General features: G+C 43.0%; 1 protein-coding gene across 1 annotated transcript; it reads left to right on the forward strand.

The window, feature by feature from the left end:
- Positions 1-5,460: 5,460 nt before the first annotated feature.
- On the forward strand, positions 5,461-12,061 carry nek3 (NIMA related kinase 3). Its single transcript, XM_061073255.1, has 14 exons — positions 5,461-5,490; positions 5,633-5,768; positions 6,386-6,479; positions 6,588-6,685; positions 6,763-6,846; positions 7,215-7,282; positions 7,389-7,475; positions 8,556-8,610; positions 8,854-9,048; positions 9,284-9,398; positions 9,536-9,703; positions 9,937-10,068; positions 10,552-10,675; positions 11,149-12,061. The coding sequence occupies exons 2-14, from the start codon at positions 5,652-5,654 to the stop codon at positions 11,213-11,215; spliced, it is 1,404 nt and encodes a 467-aa protein (XP_060929238.1). The 5' UTR covers positions 5,461-5,490; positions 5,633-5,651; the 3' UTR covers positions 11,216-12,061.
- Positions 12,062-21,626: the final 9,565 nt, after the last annotated feature.

Consider the following 21,626-nt stretch of genomic DNA (forward strand, 5'->3'; position numbering starts at 1 on the left):
AGGAATCCTTTCAAGGGGAAAACAGTGGACTCACAAAACACATTTTTTAACTCTTGAACGTGATGTCTCAAGTCTGCCTTTAGGGAATTTCTTCAAATATGGACCAGATAATTCCGTGATCAAAGGAAGAGGTGGCGGTGTCCTTATATTATAAAGACGGTCAGGAACATGTGAAAGGACTGAAACTGCACTGGTCGGACGTGGAATACAACCTCAGGCTGCTATTTCTACTTTAGAATATGTTGGTTTTACAGAGGGAATCACCTGTCCCTGAAATGTTGTGTCTGCTGAGCTACTCTCAGAAGCTTTTTGATAAAGTTAATCCCAACATTTTATCAGTCATAAACAGCTCTCCGGCTACTGGTATTTATCCAGTTACAAGCCAACAGCAGTGCAGGCTCCCATATTTAAAAAATCCAGCATTGATCCCTTAAGCCTGAGTATCTACAGACCAAACTTTAAACTGCTGCTTCTGTGAACTTAGTTTGAATCAACTCGTACTGATGGTGAAAAATTCCATATTTTAGAGGCCCAGACACATTTGGACTCATCGACCTATATCGTTAGTTCTTAAAGGTTCAGTGTGTAAGATTATAGGTGAGAGGATCTATTGGCAGAAATTGATTATAAAATAATCCTAGTGATGTTTTCACTAGTGTGTTTCATCTAAATTGTCTGAATTATTGTTTTCTTTACCCTAGAATGAGCCTTTATATATAAATACTTTATATTTACATCAGGAGCGAATCCTCTCTATAGAGGCAGCCATGTTTTTTTTACAGTAGCCCAGACTGGACAAACTAAAACCTTTTGAGTTTTTATGACAACTAAAGGCTGCCACAGGTTCTCTGTCATGTTTGGAAGTGGAGGGTGAGGTGAGGGCTGTTCAGCTGCAACATGCAACTTCACCTCTAGATGTCACTAATTTCTACACACTGAACCTTTAAGTTTTCTTAGACAACTCTACTTTCATGACGTGTTTTTAAACCACAGAATCGTTTGCATCTGCGTTATTATATTGATGAACGCCAAGTCTCATTTTTCTCAACATTCCAAAACATCCCTGCAAAGCGTTGCAAGTGGTAAAATACCAGATGTTCTGCCCATCGGGTTTTTGAGGTAACTTCCTTTTTGTTTTCCTGAGACATTTTCATCTGCTTATATTATCCCAGAGATTTGTTTCGGTATTTTGGGACGTCCACCACAGGATTGGGCCACAGGTCCTGTTGTAATTCAGCACATGTTCCCTGGTACAATCCTGTGGTGCATGTCCCAAAATACAGTGTCTGAGTCCTTGAATTATATGCTTTGAGCTCAGAAGCTACTCGTAATGCAATTGTACTCACAATGCCTGTGTGACCAGGAACGTGACGGCAGTGGGATCCGGCACTTTTCCTCTTTTTAAGGTGACATCTTCGCTGTGTGACGGCTCGAGTTTGCCTGTGCAATCCTTCATTGTCTCTTCAGCTTCTTTCAGACGTGCACTGACCCCTGCACATTTTCCTGTAATTTCCCGAAGGGGCCGTATGTGATAATGCAAATATCCTGATAACTGAAAATCATACCGTCAGGTGTTTTTGCATTCCCTCTAGAAAAGTATTATATATGTGCTGTCAAGGTTTCTAAAACTGCTTTTGAAATCGCTAAACATCCAGAATGGACACGATAACTCAAGCAGGTTTCCTTTGACGGCCTGATCCATCTCCAAGGTCTGTAAAGGAGAAACGGCCATGAAGACAATGGACTGAACAAACAGGGACAAGGTGACAATGTCGAAAACATTTATCTTGGGATCGGCAGAAGCTCTGAGGTTAAGGATTAGGGATAAAACCCTTTATTTACGACGCTTGAATGGACGTTAAAATTCAGATAAACTCCGGACCGCATCAAAAAGTCACCTTCCCTGTCCACAAAGCCACTCTGCTGACTCAGCACAACAGATTGATGTTCTGTTTTCTTTGCTGACCATCTTCAATAGTCTGATAATCAGAGGGAAATTACCCTTGACCTTTACGCAGGGGCGTTGCATAATGGTCCGTGCATGGGACATTTTAAAGATGTGGGCAGTGGTTCAGAAGTTTAGAGCGATGCAACAACTTTAATGTTGCCACTAAAAACTTTATTTTTTTTATTACTATTATTATCAAATCAACCTGAGAGCAAATGCTGGTTCTTCATAGCTTTCCGTTTTCATTATCTAAATTCTCTCAGGCCGTACATTTGAAGATTTAACGCTTAATTATGTTGGTTAACGAGATATTGTCATGGTTTATTGTAGCAGATCTGCATGATATTTAATTTCATTTAACAGTTAAATATTATATCAGGTTTTTAATGGCTGTCTAATGGACTTAAGTTTTCACCCTGAATGACACTGTGGATTTCTGGGTCTATGAGAAATGAAACGGGCAAAACATCAAGATTTTCTTTTTTAATTTTACGAGAGATATATTTCATCGATGGCCCCCCAAACATAAAAATTCTAATGAAGCCTCAAAATGACTGATTTAATGACCCTGGCAGATTTCTCTGAACACATTTTGACATTGCAGACGGTCGTTCACGCAGAGTTTCACTTCGTTTCTCTGGCTCTTGACTCTGTTATTCGGTCCAGAACTTGTCACTGGAGAGCGATCGAGCTGCCGTGTTAATGAGCCAAACTTTTGTAGTCACAAGTGAACAACTGCAGCTCTGATTGCATTATGTTCCCACAGATATCAATAAACGCTCCGATCCGTGCACGCAGGTCTGAGGACTGAGGAACCTCCACACCCGAGGCTCTTATTGTCACTCAGTCTGGATTGTTATTGCCCCACAGCTGCCTTATGTCGGTCGTATGTCATTGTTAAAGCAGCACAAACTAGAAAATATGTGTCACAGCGTGTAACTGATTCCATATCGTACATTTAAATTCAGCCCAGCAGCAGAATCACCTTCTTACTGCAATCACTTCACAAATTCATCATTTAAAACTTTGTGGTAAAAGCTCTTTTCATTTCTTTGTCTCTCTCTCTCACATATTCACACGCTCGTTCAGCTTTGGTGCTTCGGTCTCCATCTTTAATAACCGGTGATTAATGATTAGCCGGGTGGCCATGTGGGAAGTCGTCACTTCAGAGCAGAGCAGAATCGACAGCCTGACACTGTTTGTACTTTAGCCATAAACACAGTCTTGTTAGACTTCACTGAAGAGTAGAGCCTGTAATTTCAGGGGTAGAAGATAACACAAAAAATAAAGAACATGATGGGATTTTAAACTTGTATCCGCTGTTGATTTTCTGCCCTTTGAATATTGAGTAGTGAGAATCGAGCTCTGTGCAGCTCAGAGTCGAGATCTTATCATTAAGAAAATGTTTTTACATTTTGTGTCTGAAAATATAAGCATTACCCTCTGCAGAGTGTTGCTCTCACCCCATCTGTGTGTGTTCGACTAAAATAATTGGAAGATGCATGGATGGATTTTAACTCAAGAAGGTGGGAGGATTACCTCGGAGAGTATCCCCAGAACTTTTAAAGCTGATGGTTAAAGGTCAACTCAAACGAAATATGGTCCAAAATACCGGTTCTCTGAGATAGCTCTGCAAATAATAGGGCTGGAGAGTTAATTTAGGCATAAAGTGATAAAATCATCATGTGATGTGATGAAGAAGTCACAATGAAGTCAGAAAATTATGCTATAGTTCAAAAAATGCAAATTGCTTGATATCTCTGCCTCCTATAGGACTTTATACGACCTAAGCTGAAAAAGAAAATGTCATCATATGATAGGATGTAGGATGATGAAGTTTTACTGCCATCTTGCAATGATGTCACGTCATTATGAAATGGTATTATTGCAATCTTTAAAATTTAGCATTGCCTGATTGAAATCCAACAGGACTTAGAGTTTCCACTTTCTAATTTACCTCCAAATAGTTTTAGGGTTTGCATTAAGTTTTTAATGCAAAGCAAAGAGCTAATTGCTGCATTATCTTAGTCTCTATTCCTCTTATTCTAAAGTCCAGCAGAAGCTCAGCTGTTTGTACGAAGCATCTTCCCTGACCACGTTAAGGAAGAAATCTTTTTCTGCAGCTCAGAGAGAAGCAGAAACGTCCATCACATCTCCCCACAGAGCTTGAGGAGCATAACCCAGGAGCTGCGGACAAACTGTTGCACCGATGCCCAATATTTACCTCATTACGGCTTTTATTTTCCTCTTGAGGAAGACAACGTGCTGGTAGGCGAGTCCAGAACCCTGTCAGGGAGCGGAACACACGAGGTAATGGGGCAAATATTAGACATTTGGACCCGTGACGCATTCATTTGGCTGTGGAGCGCTTGGTTTATGCAGCGCAAGATGTTCTGGGAATTCTGTTGAAAGCTAAAGGTGTGTGCTCAGGTTTCAGCCCCATAACTATAAATCACATAGACTTTACATTTGTGCTGACCGTATACAAATGCATGTTGTTATACATTATTTTCCATGCATTTCTCCTGCTCCAATCAGCCAGCGGCTCCTACTCACTGCTTGGTGATATGAAAATCTATGAGCAGACTTTTGGAAGTTGCAATCCATCATGTTAAGTCTGCCTTATTTTACCTTTTTCGTCAGTACATCATAAAAGTCTGCACGGTTTTATCTCATAATTAGATTTTCATATGGAAATTAAGGGAAACTAAATGATGATTGGAAGACTTCACATTAAAACAGAGTCATAGCTCCGCCCATATGTCCTCTGAGGAGCTGGAGGTTTTACCAGAGGGATGGGTTTCTCTGGATTTAAACTTTGACTGCAAGCATTAATTAATTTAATCATTAAAATGAATAAACTTGATTTAGAAAATATTTTAAAGAATAAATAAGTAAACAAAATGTACACATTACTTTAAATACATAAATAAAAATTGTTATAACTTGTAAGTATCATGTTATAATGCAAAAGGTAATGTTATATTAAGTTGTCTCTAACATTATAACTTTCCGCATTATTAGATACTTGTGTGTGAATGAGGAAAACACAATTAAACTCATTTAAACAATCTGATTAAGTTCTGTACAGATTGGTTTAATGAGACATTCAGTATTAGTTTATCAGTTCTCTGCTCACCTGTCGCTATTCAACGTTTTGTTACATTTTTCAGTTATAACGAGATCATTTAGGTAGAAGTTTGTAACAAGAGATTCAAATGTATAAAAAGTAATAAAGCCTTGAACCCTGGACTGAAAAGTCTGATCACTTTTCAACACAACCTAAAATAATTAACACCATGAACAGATCCTGCAGTACTGTTGACATAATACTGTTATATAACATGCATCACATAAAAGAGGATTTACTACATAACACAAACAGAAATACTGTGATATGAAACCATTTGATTGACAGGACACGTTATTGTATTGTACTCTACTGACATCTAGCGGTGACGCTGCGCAGTACGGGCTTGCGTCTCCCCTACGTCACACAACAACAAGGAAGTGTCGGTCAAACAGAGACAGAACGAGGACAGGTAGATCCTCTGTCTTTTGTCCCGTTAGTCCTTCTTTCCGAGGACACTTTAGACTGAGATAACAAGGGCCTGCAGATAAAATGGCGCCTCCACTGGCGAGATGGCTTTGATGTTGTCTTTGATTGTGTTGGTTCTTTGTTAGTTTTTGTGAAAGAAGCTCCATGGAGACGTACTCACTCCTGCGGGTGATCGGTGAGGGATCTTTTGGCCGGGCGGTGTTAGTCTGCTGTAAAAACACTCAGGAGAAATATGTGCTCAAACAAATCCAGCTCTCAAAGGTATGTGGAATCACAGATATGCTCGTGCTTTTATTGTGAAAGACGTTGTGACTTTTATTTTGAAAAAGTGCTGTACAATTAAACCCCTTCTAATTGTTAAGAAAGGTGCAATTTAAAATAAAGTACATAAGGCCCAATATATCAAATCACTGCACCAAATTAAACACACTCAGATATCAGTCCTCTCCAGATTTTTTTTTCATCAAGAACTATGAATTATTCTTTGGTTATTCAGAGATAATGTAAAAAGTTTTTTCCCAGACTCGTACTCCATCGTTCCACCAAGTTTCATGGTAATCCGTCCTGTAGTTTTTCTGTAATCTTGCTCACAATCAAACAAACATCCAGACAGGGGTGGAAACATAACCTCCTCTGTGGCTGTGGTAATAAAACAATAAACAGCTGTATCATCATTACCACATATATGGAAAAACAATACACGCTCTGCACGCTAACACTCTACAGATCATATTTGAATTCAGACTTTCTATATTCTGGGATTGAATGTGGAAAAATAAATGTTATTTGCCAAGTTCCCGATAACCCGACTCCCGCCTGCACGCAAACATGGAGGCTGCTTGTTTTGCATAATTGGATTTTATTTGCATTTTTTATAGAACCGCTGTAAAATGGAGAATTCCAGGCGAGAAGCCGTGCTGCTGTCCGGAATGAAACATCCCAACATCGTGGCCTTCAGGGAGGCCTTCGAGGGTAATCACACACGTAGCCCTTTTAAAAACCCTCCACAACACATCTGTGATACAGTTATTATCATTTTGATTACACAATAAACAACGTGGTTGGTTTTTCTGATTCCAGCTGATGACCTCCTGTGTATTGTGATGGAGTTCTGCAGCGGAGGAGACCTGCTCCAGAGGATCCGGCTGCAGAAAACTATGCAGTTCTGTCTCGATGATGTAAGGCCTGGACTCTATTCACCTATTCTCACAATTTATTATTTATTTATTTAACAATTTCACTCTTTATTTCCCAGATCTTGAGGTGGTTTGCTCAAATGTGTGCTGGTGCAAAGCATATCCACGATAAACGGGTTCTGCACAGGGATCTGAAATCCAAGGTACAGCAGCTACTAGATATTCAAATTACTGTGTGTATATATATATATATGAATAGATTTCAGGCTATGCATAAAACATTTGTTTTTCATACTTGAAGCATGGTTTACGGACTCATGAGCAGGATCAGACTTTGCTCATATTTGCCGTCTGAATCCGAAGTCAATATCTTTGTTTATTGGTCGGTTGCGTGTGGATAGAATCTAATCAGCGTGAGCGCTGTGGAGTGAAATGAACGATGATAAAACTGCTGATCGAGACGAGATCGCTACATTATCTCGCGTTTCTGCATAATGTCATCATTTCTCCACGCCCGGCTTCCCTTGTTCGGTTTTTATGTTAAATCGCTGCTTGTCATTTCCTCACACAGAACATTTTCCTGACAGATAATGGGACAATCAAGCTCGGGGACTTTGGCTCGGCGTGTGTTCTGAACAGGTAGACGAGAGAAACCAGAGTGGCAGCAGTTTTGAATTAAAGTCACTTTTTTGATTTGCTTGCTGTTGCTCTTTAACCTTCACTGTTGTTTCTTTTTGTGCTGCAGCTCGAAGGCTCACGCTCAGACTTACGTCGGGACTCCATATTACGTGGCTCCTGAAATCTGGGACAATAAGCCATACAACAATAAGAGGTACTGTGCTGCGTCTGTCTGAGCTGTAGTGTTTCTGCACAAGATTAAATGATCATTAGCCAATTTGTTTTTGATTTATTTTATTATTGTGTCGTGCACATTATATATTACGTTTAAGAAATATACTTTGTTGTATTGTCTTTGGTTCTTTCTCTTCTGACTTCTCTAAACTTAGTATTGCTTTCGCCTACTCGTTCTTGGTCGATACATATATATATATTTATTCTTTGCTCTTTTTTACCTTTTTCTTTATGGTTTTGAACCAATTTCTTCAGTAAAAAAGTTTTAATATATGGACCAAAATAACCAGAATTAATAAATTAACATGTCGAGCATCAACCTGCCTTAGAAGACAATATTATTCATAAAATAAAAGAACAAAAAAGAAAAAAACCAGAGAAGCAACTTCAATAACTTCACGAAACATCAGAAACAAAGGAAGCCAACTTACAAGGATTAAGATCAAACAACCATTTTATTCTGTCGTCATCATCAGCGCACCAGAACCTTTTTGAATTTGTAATGTTAAAGTAATGTAGATATTCCAAACTCGTCATAATAAGGGAAACACAGAAGAAAAACTCTGAATTCCTACAATTCCCACAACCTGTCGTCCTCAGGGACGTTTTTAAGTCACTGACGTTAAGGACCAGAGGAAGAATTTCTCTTCTCACTTCAACACAACTCAACACCTTTGACTCCTTGATGTGTTCGCTGTAACATTCGATTCAGTTTCTTCAAATGTAATAACTTTTTAATATCATTTTAATTCAGCTTCCCCTCTGTTGCACATTTAGAAAAGATCTTCTTATTGACTCTGTTTTGTTGCTAATCTAAAAGTCAACCCATGAACAGCCAAATCACACTGAGTTAATGAATTAAATACCAGCATGCAGCTCTGTGTTGTGTGAACTGTTGATTGTCAGTCAATGCACCAACAATGAGGCGTTTTGAAAGCAGCTGTGGCTCAGCTCTGAATATGCAGCTTGTGTCTCAGCCGCTCCTGTTTCTCTTTGGCAGCCCATGACGACTGTCTGCTGTGAATGAATAACCCTCTCTTCTGCTTTGTGTGTCCTGCAGTGATGTGTGGTCTCTGGGCTGTGTTCTCTACGAGCTCTGCACCCTGCGACACCCGGTACTCCTCTTCCTCTTCCTCCTCCTCCTCCTCTTCCTCCCTGCTCCCTCTGTTTGACTCTGGGCCGCTCTCCAAACACTGCTAATGAATCATTGTATGAAATACTTGCTCGCAATCTCACATCTCAGCGAGGTGCGTGTTGTGGAATGACGGAGGGCCCGGTAGCTTCAGCTGAGTCAGATTATCCTCTGTGTATTGTTCCGTGGCTCAGATGTTCCTCACACCCTCTCTGTTGACGTCCAGTTCCAGGCAACCAGCTGGAAGAGTCTGATTCTGAAGGTGTGCCGGGGCGCGTACCCCCCCCTCCCCGGGCACCTGCCCTACGAGCTGCAGTATTTGGTCAAGCACATGTTCAAGACCAACCCGAGGGACCGGCCGTCCCTGCAAACCATCCTGACGTCTCACCGGGTCTCCAAGCTCCTGCGCTCACATTCCCAGGTGAAGAACACACTATGAGCTTCCTGCACAGTGACAGTCACTCTGACTTTATCGCTTCCAGTCCATCATGAACACATATTATCAGGACCTGGTGTCAAAGGGAGAATTTAAACTCAGGCTTCCCCTAAGATGTGGGGACCCTATGTCGAATCTGACCTCTGACACGTTGCTGTTGGTTCAGATGGCCGCGGTGCTTGTGTGGTGTGTTTGATTTGCTGCTCTGGATGTTCTACAGGTGATGGAGGCGGAGGAGCCGGGGAGGAGGACGTGTCGATGGAACAGAGAGGAGGGGAAGAAGGTGGCTCAACATCTGGGGGAGAAGAGTTTAATAATAACGTCTACATTTGAAGGTAGGGTCAACGTCAACATTTGAAGGTAGGGTCAACGTCAAGGGATTCTGGGAGATCGACTGTAAGCTACTGATGTGTTTGTGAACCCCCATGTGAGAAAATAAGCAATAATGTCCTAGATAACACTTCCCCCTCAGGCTGTGAGATGTCAGAGGAACATGGTGGAAGCATAAGGCCCGGCCACAGGAAGCAGTGGGCCACTGAGCCGTCTGACACCGTGCTGCAGGTGCTGGCCAACGCCAGTCTCATCTCATCTGACAGCATGGCATCGAGCAGCCGGACCCTCGGAGGAGACACTCACGGAGGTAAAACCGAGGTGTCGACATTTTCATTTGCTGAAATGTACAAAGAAGTTAAATAAGTTTGAAGAAGGAAATACTATGACAGAGTAAACGAGATTTAAAGAATAAAGTCTTGATTTTATGAGACTAAAGTCATAATTTTACATATTTTTGTTGTGAATTCTCCTTGCTGCTCATTTCCCTTATTGTTGTTTCTTTATTCTCATTATATCACAAAATTATTCTCTTTCCTTCAGGTGTGTCAGAGGTTGCAAACGACACCAGGAAGAGGAGACAGTGGGTGAAGGATCCTCCAGAAAGGCTCCTGAAAGTGTTGGAGAAGGCCGAGCTGAGCAGAGCCTTCAGCACCTTTATAATTAACAGAGGAGGTCTGTTAAACAAATCCATTCCGTGTTGTTTAGAAAAGAAGAACATTCACTGTGGAGCACAACAAATAAACAGAAATTAGAGGAAGTCCTTGTTTAACTTCCTAAAGAGTAATTGTAATTATAAGGTGACTCATCAGATACCACCTGCAGGACCCAACAGTTCCTTTATGAAACTACACTTAAATTCATTAGCACCAAATTTCACACACTCGTAAATATCATGTGCCTGATTTATATTTTGTATTCTCTGAGAAACCAAGAAAAATGTTGAACAAAAACGCTTTTTCACATAATGTTAAAGAAAATGAAAGGAAAAATTCCGGGATCTGCACAAAAATTGTGTGAATTCTTCTTTTTGTTTAATCCTGCAAACAATCAAACAAACTTACACCAAAACATACATTATCTACTCATCTATGTATCAGTCAGTGCAGTAGAGGATGTACAATAAATAAACGTCTGTGGTGTTTTCCTCACCCACAGATGACAACCTGCTGATGGGACCCCTCTCAAAGCCGCGGGGGGACGACACTGACGGTCCCAAGCCGGAAGAGGACGAAGACGAGGATGAGGAGCGACTGGAGCCGCGCTCTGATGACGAGGACACGTGAGAAAACTTGTTTCTGTGATTCCAAGTTCAAGTTTTGAGTTCATTAGTAAGAGAGGGTCAACAGGTATAGTGAAAAGTGTCAGCTCAGCTCAGCAATGCAATAAGAGCAATGTCAGAGAATATAAAGTAAGAAAAAGAGAGAAATATATATCTTAAGTACATTTAAATAAAGAAAAAGAATATAAATTTTGTATAATATACATGAGAGGATGTGAGTAGCTGTAGTTTTGCTTGAAGAGAGTTTGAGCTGTCAAACCAAATGTAACATCCCATGATTATTCACATTAAAACCTGTGTTATTATTAAAGTGTGTGTGTGTGTGCAGATTAGAGTTAGTGCTGCAGGTACGTCTGATATGTGTCGGATCTCTGGTGAAGGAACAGAATGTGAAGAGTTAGTATTAATTATCATTTATACATGTGACCTCTTGTATGAAAGTTGTGTTGACACGTGTGCTTCTCCCTCTGCAGAGACTTTGAGGAAGAATCTCCGTGGAACTGGATCGACGAAGTTGAAAGAATGTTTTCAGAGCACTGAAGCCTTGCTCCTTCCTCGGCTCACACGATCACATTATTACATTATTTCTGTCTACAACGGTTATTATCAAGTTTTAATTTATTAAGTTTACAAGACATCCAGTTAAGCTCAGGCAGCAACAGTGAGACACCATGTTTCTTTTGGGATGTTTGTATGTTTCAAGCTGATTTTTTGCTCTTGATCCCTTTTGATAAAACATAAACATTTTAATTGAATATTGTGCAGCTTCCTCTCAATGTTTCTTTTACATCAAAAATCCCGGAGATGCGTCCGAGGCTCTTGTCTCTCGTTTGATTTGAACATCTGCCGTCTACTTGTTCGAGTTACCAGTGAAAACATTCCCGGCAGATTGAGTCCGTCTGGAGGCTCCTGTTTGGCTCGTCGGGTGGGAAGCAGGAAATGATGGACCCCGAGCAGCTGGGTCTGGATGGGGGGGTGAAGCCCACCCACACCTTTTGATGTCCATTTCCTCTGTAATATCAAAAGTAGACTAAACATGTTTGGTCACTGGTATTTTTGGGGGGGTTTTATTCTCTTTGGAGAAACGCTCACAAGGATTTATACACCAGGTTGTATTTTCAGCTGCGTTTGTTTGTTTGTTTGTTTGTTTGTTAGCAGAATTATGCAAAAACAAATCAACACCTTTTTGTGAAAATTGGGGTGAGGCTAACTGACGAAGAACCAGTTAAAATAAAATGTCCCTTTCCTATTGCATATTCCTTTTAACATTTTCATAGACTCAATATGATGAATGGATCTTGATGTTTATAGGGCTTTGGTGCATTAAAGTGTATTAATTGTGTTTGTCTGTCCGTCTGATAGTTGACAGCATTACACAAAAATATATCCACAGATTTCAATGTCATTTTGTAGAGGGCTGGGGCCTCACCCAGGGAAGAAACTGTGCGGATCAAGGGGCGGATCAAGAATTTAGTATTTCACTTTCTTTATTATTGTGAGATTGTGGTGTTTTTCAACATTTTCATTGATTTCCCTAGGAATAATTAATGGATCTTGATTTTTCAGGGGCCTGATATTTACAAGTGTGCAATTTGCTGCAGATCCAAATAAAAATCTGAGTCTAGTGAATTTAAATGTGGTGTGTAGTTGGACCTTGGTGGAGGGATGTGCTCTCAGGGTCCCACTCCAAGTTGTTCTCACCATAGTGGTGAGGACACAGAGAAATGGCAGCAGTGCGAGTCTTTCACCACTGGGTGGCGCTGGAAACAGTAATGTGAACCTTGTGGCGTTGGGAGCTTTGGAAAAACCCACCAGGTTCACATTGAAAATGCAACAGGTCAAAGAATCTGAGTGCTCAGCATAATTCCATGTGAATGAGAGAGAGCACACTGACTTTGGATGTGATGGAACAAGCTTCTGGAGTCGTGGAAGATCTCGACAATGTGAAATAAGAGTTTAACCCCGTGTGACACCAGTGAGACCACAGCCTCGCCCATGACAGTTTGGGATGAACAGGATATAGATAATACAAACCCTTGAGTCAACAAAACCACACTGGTGCTGATTCACCAACAGTCGTGCCAGCTGTGGATTAATCCCGCTGCCACAGTTCTCTCCACTGGGAGAGGCCTCCCATTGGCCGAGAGTCTGGACAGATATTGTATCTGCCCATAATGTGTTTTATTGAGGAAGCTCATGGCTGCAGCTCGGCCCTTATCTTCAGGGTGCACTGAATCCCCCCCTCCCACCCCTCTCTCTCCTCAGGACACCCCCTGTCTCCTGCTTTTTACAATTTATTATTAGTAGTATTATTAATACAGTGTTTCCCCTTGAACCGCCCTGTTCAAGTTCAGGAAAGATACAGATAAAGTTGTGTAGCGTCGCTGAGCTACAAAACGTCATGTGTGCCCTGCAGATAGGAGGGTCTGCCATCAGCGTCCATGATGTCTCCACAGCTCTTATACTCTATAGCAGTTATTTAAGTGTGTGCCACAGAGGCTAAAGTATTAAAGCATGATACAAATATATAAGTTGAAATCAAAAGCATGATCAGAATTGGTTTGTTTACTTACTCTTCGATGTTTAATATATCCTGATGGAAATCAAGACGTGTCTCTCATATTTTATCATTGTACTTTATAGAATACTTGATCTGTATTGGGCTGTTTGCTGCATTTTTTCACATGAATTAAAGGGATTGTGCAACGCTCATATTCCCCTCGTTAAGATATCAGAAATTTTGTATATTTAGCTTCTCTGATATCGTCTTGGCACCAATCTGAAATCCTTTGAAACCTGCTCCAGTTCTACTTGTGAGCTGATGTTCAAATGTTAATTGCTTTGTTTGTTTTTTTTACCTTTGAATGAGTAACCCTGGTGACAGCCGGACTGGAAAAAACTGGGCTGATTTCTAAGAGACATGTTTTGGTTATGGTTCTGAGTCTGGATTGAATATAATGAGTCACCCTGTGCATGTAGGTCACAGACAACAGGCACAGCTGATGTACAGGCCTGGTAAAAAAAAATAACAACTACATCAATATCCTCTGTTATATACATTTGAAAAACTTCTGACATTATAATAAAACAAATAATTTATCTCGTGTTTACTACCACAGGTTCCTTTAAGTTTTTATCGCCCTCATATGTATTTTTCTCTTTTTATCAATCGTTTGCATCAATGTCTGAATCACAAACTTCAGAAAGTTACGATTTTTTATTGCACAATCAACTTGTGCAAATGTTTCCGTAACTGCTGGGTCAATGGATGGGCAGGAGATAAAAAAGAAAAGCCTGACTGAACAGTTTTATGCGGTTTCACCTCAGAAACTATGGAGGCGAGCGAGCAGATGAACAGGGGCTTCCTCTTGCAGGAAGGATGTGAAGTCGTGTCTGCTGTATCTCAATGGCTATAAATGGGTCAGGGAAGAAATATCTCTTTGGATGAATGAGTGTGGAGCAGTCTCGCCCTGTGTTTAAAGGCCGTGAGGTCAAAGTGGAGATTCAGCTTTTATGCTAAATCACTTTTTAAGATTAGTCCTCCTTAGAGGAGCCTGCGAGGCGCCATTTGCAGTGACACCGAGCAGCGATCTCAGAGGTGATAGTTCCTGTGTTACCACGCCGCTGGGTTTTTTTGTGTTGACGAGCACGAGCCAAACCACAACGTGTCACACCTTCGGTATCTGCTCTGAGTCGCAGCCAGGGTTGCATCTGCAGGCCTCGACTTGCACATCTAATCTAAACCGCTTCATTGATTTTCTTCATCCTGCTCATCCCGGGGACCTGATAGCAAACAATCACTTCCCTGTCATATCAAGTGATTCACAGAGGTCCTTTCGTTTCTGTCTTTCTGGGAAATTGTCCCGCACACCTCAACCCTCCTGTCGTCAACCTGTATGTAACATCAACCACCTTGTTCCCCTAGTGTGTGTGTGTGTGTGTCAGTGTGTGTCAGTGTGTGTGTGTAGCAGTGCCTGTTTTGCAGGGCTGCTTTCTGAGCTTCACTCAGGAAGAGCCGTGCAGATGTGAGGTGACCCAGCGATCTCTGCCTTGCTGAGTCCGATCGGCTCTGAAAGCTGGAACTTTAGCTTTTCACATTTCCCCTCTCAACTATCAGCTAAAGTTTCATCACAAGTTTTTTAGTGGCGGTTGACGGCCTCGCGGGAGAAAAAACAATGAAACCTGCCACTCCGACTCGCCCAGTAGAGAGAAGTGTATCATGGGGAGCAGCTCTTCCTGTTAATAACAAAACACTCTGTGGTCGAGAGTCTCTTTGCAACTATAAATATGGGAGCTGTCATTGTTATGATTATTTCAGGCCCTCTGCGGTGACCCTCCATTGTCTGCTGCCAGGGTCGTGTTGCTCTGTATCAGACAATGGAGACTGCTGTGGCCAAGCAGGGTTTTTTCTCTTGGAACTGCACAATTCATCAGCCGCTTCAAAGTGAAAACAGGTCAGGAACGGTTAAATTTGGATCCGGCCTCATGTGGGACCGTGGCGGTTGTCGTGCACTTTTTAAAAAAGGGGGCTGCCATTGTGTGTGGAGGTGGTGCCGGGCGGCTCCGCCTTCACCGAGGGTCCAAGGCTCTGCCGGCCACGTGCCGTCCTCCCCCCCCCCCGAGCCGATGATAGATCGAGAGCAGGCGAGAGCTGAAGATCTTTCCTCTCGTGGACCTGGATCTGAAATCAGCTGCTGCACACATTTGTTTTGATCGACACATGAATAACATCGTTCCACAAAAGAGCATTTACATGTCATAATTAACATTTTGATTCTGATTTCTCACCATTTAATTTGTGCACACTGATCAGAAAGAGATAAGTGACAGTCGTTCTTTGTTTATGTTCCTCTTTTCTATGAATCATCTCCAGAAATAGAGTTGTGGTTTTTAAGGGAGTGTTAGTTGTTGCAACGGCTGCACACTCTCCATGCCAGGATTAAGAAACAGAAGTTTAGTTAGACAGGCAATAGTACGAAAAGATTTATGATTTTTATCTATCAATGAAGAATACAGTTTTATAAACATAAAAAAAAAGCTGTTGTAGCATTAAAACTAAGTGTTGTAGTATGTAGATAAAAGCAACATTTTTGATCCGCTTAAAATTGTTTTCAATTTTCCTCGCCGATTATAATGCTCCTGATATGCTGGTTTGTCTTTTTTACTATCATTTATAATTAATGAATATGGACAGATATGTGCATGTATGGATTGTTTTTCGATGCTCTATTTTGTGCTATGACAAAGCTTCCTGATCCTTGTGTGTTTCAAATCAAATCTATTAAAAGGGTAGCCAAATACATTTTTGTTAATTCACCTAATGAAACTATTTCATTCCAGCTTGAAAAAGACACTAGAGAGTCTAACCTCCATCGATCGATAACAAGTTAATGTTTGATGTGTTTATCAGCCACGTGGACTCTGAGCACAGATGCTGTTCTGTGTTGGTGTGTGAGTGTTGGAGACGTGTTAGAGTAATGCGGCTTCATGCTCTGGGCCGTTTTACTATATCACACACTTTATATTATTGTTGCCAACAAGGCTGCAGTGTTTTCGATTTTCTCATTTACTTTCATCAAGGCCACCGACTTCAATTCATCCTCACATGGAATCGAAAATCATTTCAAGACCGATTGCGTCACAGTGACACGACTGGATTGTGTAATTTCGATTGCTCCTTCAGACTCCGGCTGACGCAGCGTCCTTCCACCCACGAGAATCGAACACTATCCCAGGATTCATTGCGCTTCAGTGACGAACCGATATTCAAAGAGGTGACGGTGCCGGGAATCGACAAGACATCCGATGCTTGAGCAAAACCTAGATTCACTAAAGCTTTCCTTTGCCGTGTCCAACTTCAGCTCCGTTGCCTGGCAACAGCGATAAGGGTGATAGCATCTGTAGCATCCAGTCAGAGATTAGCGGGGAAAGATGCACCGACTAATCATGTGTTGCGTTTGGGCTTTGTCTGAAATCATTCACCAATCACTATATCGCAAGATCGCCATTTAGTGAACATTTTCATTCCCTATATACACACACACCACTCTTTGTTTTTCATAATGCATCTTGAGAAATAGTGTAAAACCGATGGTGACAAACCGAGCAATGTGTCCCATCATGCATTGCACTCGCGGCAGAGAGGAGAGAGGCGAGAGAGCAGCAGGAACAGCCCGACCTGTGAGCAAAGCATCACAACAAAAAGTTTATTTCGACATTTAAAGACGACCATTAAATAAATAGAGATTTGAAATTGACGTTATTGTTGTTGTACAAGTGTCGGAAAGCGTTGTTATTCTTTTCCCGATGTGATCACTGTATGGTGCTAACAAGTGGGAGCTTTCAGACAGTCGACATCTCTCTGTGAGATTCCTCCAGCAGCTCTTCCCTGCCTCACGATCCTCGACCTCTCGTGGTTCGTCCTCCTGCCTCCATCACATCTTTCCTTCTGACTGGATGTGAAATATCTCTGACATGCGGTCACTTACATAATCAGGTTGCAGAGTAAACCTGTGTGGAGAACACGATTTCCACATCCATGCAGGTTTCGACAGTCGACAGCTGCCCTGTGAGCGTATGAGCGTATTGTTAAGGCTTAGATGAAGGAGATGGACCCAGATGCAGAGATTTTAAAATAAAAGGTAATTTAATTAAATAAGTTCTTTTAACAAAACAAAACATTAACACTAAGAGGTAACAAACTGGAAAAAAACAAAACACAACGAAGCTTACGTGGGGATTCAAACGAGAAGAAGCTCAGGAGATCTGGACAGCACCATGGAAGACAGGAGGTAGAAGAACAAACGATCCGACAGAGGACAAGGGGAAACACAGAGGCTTAAATACACAGGGAAGGCAGGGGCAATTGAACACAGGTGTAACACAGGAGGGCAGGGCTGACAATCAAAGACAGGAAGTGAAGACAGAAACAACACACAAGGAACAGAGACTACAAAATAAGACAGGAAACAGAAACAGAGTGTGCAGACATGAAAACAGCTAGAACACACACAACAGAGATTTACTAAAACAGTAAACACTTAGAGACTGAAATAAACAAACTGAAATGACAGAACATGACACGTATGAGATGATGAAAGATATGGCAGCTCCCAAAAAGGGAAGCCAAAACATCTTGATCGCCCCCTGGTGGCTGGCTGCAGTGTAGCTCATAAACTGCCTCCTCCATGTTAGCAGATTGGACAGGGGTCAAACTAAAAGTGGTTTGTGCTATTTTCTGTTGTTCTTAATCCACTGATGTGTGTTCAAGTTTCTTAATATTTGCATGAAGCTATAAAAATGGGGTGAAAATGTAAGTTTTGTTTGACCAACCAACACAGCGTCTCAGAGGGATTACCCCTGGTGGCCAGTCTGAATATAGCACAGGGCGTATATGCTCCCTCATGTTTATATCGTGTATGAATTCAACAGTCGCTCTATTCTTACACGCTGCCCCTTTAACTGATCAGCAAGCTTCTCCTGCTCGATGGTCCCACTGCTGGAAGAGGAGTTATCTGGTTCTTATCTGTCTGCACGGAGCTAATTGTGTGGTTTGTTTTCTGGAGATAACCTCTCTGGTATCAATGAGCCACGTCCTTCACACCCTGAGGCGACGCTATCAAGGAATTAGGGCTTCTCTCCGTGACCCTGATCCAACAGGATGTGGGGGTCACATTTCACCATCTTTACATTTGAGTGGGAACTTGCAATGTTGTTTTCCGGCCCTTCCCCCTCCCCCCTCCCAAACATATAGCGTAAACAGCAAAGATTATTGAATTTGTCTCGCAGCTGTGGGTTATTTCGGACAAGGGCCGGGTTTGAGCAGAAGAGGCCGTCTCGTCTCCCTGGAATTGAACAGTGATTTAAAGGAGACCGGATCCGGAGGAGGAGGAGGAGGAGGAGGCGCAGAAGAAGAGAGGTATTGTGTGGTCGCTGGAAATTCCTCATGGGGAGAACGCTGACCCACAGGCTGACCTGTGAGCGTCAGCCTTTATGTGTGGTTGTGCTGTGGAGTGTGCTACGGACATTTGTTCATAAGTCTGTGCTGTAGCACTGAGCGGGGGCCCGGGTATCACTAATACCACCATGAGCTGAGTGGAGCCGCTGAGTTAAACCTGAGCCGCTTCAACTTGTCCTGATTAAGATCTTTAGTTACAGAATTCACATATTTACCAGAGAATCCAGATTACATCTTTCAAAATGCTGCAGGGACTTTTTGTCGATGCATGTAGGACATGTTGCGGCTCAGAGCCCGATGACCCATGATCCCTCATGAGCCTGTCAGTCCCACCGGTGGGTCGTCCTCTCCTGTTCCAAGCTGTAGGGACAACAGAGGATTAATGTCTTCAACAGAGGCTGCTCGGACATGGTTTGAACCATCAGGATCCAGAGGAGGCTGAGGAAACCCCGACCGGTCCCACCAAGCAGAACACGCCTCATCACAAAGGGCTGGCTGGAATCACTGCGGTGAAACCATCAGAGGCAGTGGAGTGTGTGTGTGTGTGTGTGTGTGTGTGTGTGTGTGTGTGTGTGTGTGTGTGTGTGTGTGTGTGTGTGTGTGTGTGTGTGTGTGTGTGTGTGTGTGTGTGTGTGTGTGTGTGTGTGTGTGTGTGTGTCTGCAGTGTACTGTATTGGGGGTTAGAGACGACCTGCTGTGTACAGTCCATTACTAAAGACGGGCGTTTCTACGTCTGTTGTCCTGAAAACAAAAGATACACAACAGTATGTGTCACTGTGTTTACGCATGTGGGTATTTGTCAGAATTCCCGGCAGAGAATGGATTTACGTATAAGAACCGCCCACGCCACCCGGACGTCCCAGGTCCTGCTGGGACATGTGGACCTGGGACACGTTTCCCAAGGGTTTCATTGATGTCCTCACACACATTTTTAATCCAACCAACATTAATGCACAAACAATATCAGATTTCTTACATTAAGGTAAAGAAGCTTGAGGTCAGGGGAGAGAAGAACAATGGCGGCCGCATTTGTGGAATGTGGACAAAATGTCCCCGTTAAGACTGCTGGGACGAGAACAGTGTGACCCGTCCCTGCCCGTCTCCCTGTCCGTCTCCCTGTCCGTCTCCCTGTCTGTCTCCCTGTCTGTCTCTCTGTCTGTCTCCCTGTCTGTCTCCCTGTCCGTCTCCCTGTCCCTCTCCCTGTCCGTCACCCTGTCCCTCTCCCTGTCCGTCTCCCTGTCCGTCTCCCTGTCCGTCTCCCTGTCCGTCTCTCTGTCCGTCTCCCTGTCCATCTCCCTGTCTGTCTCCCTGCCTGTCTCCCTGTCCGTCTCTCTGTCCGTCTCCCTGTCCGTCTCTCTGTCTGTCTCCTTGTCTGTATCCCTGTCTGTCTCCCTCTCTGTCTCCCTGTCTGTCTCCCTGTCCGTCTCCCTGTCTGTCTCCCTGTCTGTCTCCCTGTCCGTCTCCCTGTCCGTCTCCCTGTCTGTCTCCCTGTCTGTCTCTCTGTCTGTCTCCCTGTCTGTCTCCCTGTCCGTCTCCCTGTCCCTCTCCCTGTCCGTCACCCTGTCCCTCTCCCTGTCCGTCTCCCTGTCCGTCTCCCTGTCCGTCTCCCTGTCCGTCTCTCTGTCCGTCTCCCTGTCCATCTCCCTGTCTGTCTCCCTGCCTGTCTCCCTGTCCGTCTCTCTGTCCGTCTCCCTGTCCGTCTCTCTGTCTGTCTCCTTGTCTGTATCCCTGTCTGTCTCCCTCTCTGTCTCCCTGTCTGTCTCCCTGTCCGTCTCCCTGTCCGTCTCCCTGTCTGTCTCCCTGTCCGTCTCTCTGTCCGTCTCTCTGTCCGTCTCTCTGTCCGTCTGTCTCTCTGTCCGTCTCCCTGTCCGTCTCCCTGTCCGTCTCCCTGTCTGTCTCCCTGTCTGTCCTCCGGAACACGCCGGACGCTTCACACTGGATTTTCTAAACATGACCCCAAATGAACGAAGTGTTTTATCAACACGCCTGCTGATGCTTCCCGGTTGATTCCACACACGTTATGCAACCACAAGCTGATCTGGTCAAACCCCCCCCCCCCCCCTCCCTCCCTCCCTCCCTCTCTCCACGGACAGATAAGGCCTGTTTACGGTCGGAGGCGACAGGGAGTTGGGGAGGAGGATTACATGTGACCGTTGGTGCGGTTCTTTGGTTTCCCTCCCTCCACGCAGACGCTGAGCTCATTCCATCGCTGGTTATTAGTTCGGTGCAGCCTCTGATTGCAGGATGAGTGAAGCTGTTGTGCTAACACGGGCGTCTCTCGCTTTCTTTTCTTCGTCAAACCACTTCCTGCGAAATGATTACTTAACGCGATGATCTGTCTCATGCATTGTATACATTACATTACATTACATTTCATTTAGCTGACGCTTTTATCCAAAGCAACTTACAATAAGTGCATTCAACCCCCGAGGGTACAAACCAAGAACAACAAGAATCAAGAAAGTACAAATTCTTCAAAAATAAAGCAAAACTACAAAATGCTATAAGTAAGTGCCATTTAAAGGGACTCTTACCTTTGTTGCATTTGAGAATTACAGCACATTCAAATCATCCCGCCTTCCTCCAATGCCCCACCCCCTCGTTCCCATCCGCGGTGTTTTTTTGAAGAAACTTTATTTACAAGCAGACTTACGACCTACTGCCTCCGCGCACGCACGTGAGTTTTTGTTTACCAAAGCAATGGATTCGGTAAGTTATATACATTCACATGCCTTGATGACGCGGGCCCGAATGCGCCACAAGAAGCAGACGGAAAACCTGCATGTCCATGCAGCAAACAGACAGGTCTGTCGGCCAATAAGGTCCTTCGGTCCAAAGAATTTTATTGGTTGAAGTTTTCACTAAATATTATGAGAGTGAAATAATTGTTTGTTTTTACTCCTGGTGGGTCTGTCTTGCATTTTAGAGTGTCATTACCTTATTAATACCAATTTAACCTTATCCAAAAAAAGTGTAAAAATGCAACAAAGGTAA

Source organism: Limanda limanda, chromosome 6 (assembly GCF_963576545.1).
Source record: "Limanda limanda chromosome 6, fLimLim1.1, whole genome shotgun sequence".
NCBI classification, from domain to species: domain Eukaryota; kingdom Metazoa; phylum Chordata; class Actinopteri; order Pleuronectiformes; family Pleuronectidae; genus Limanda; species Limanda limanda.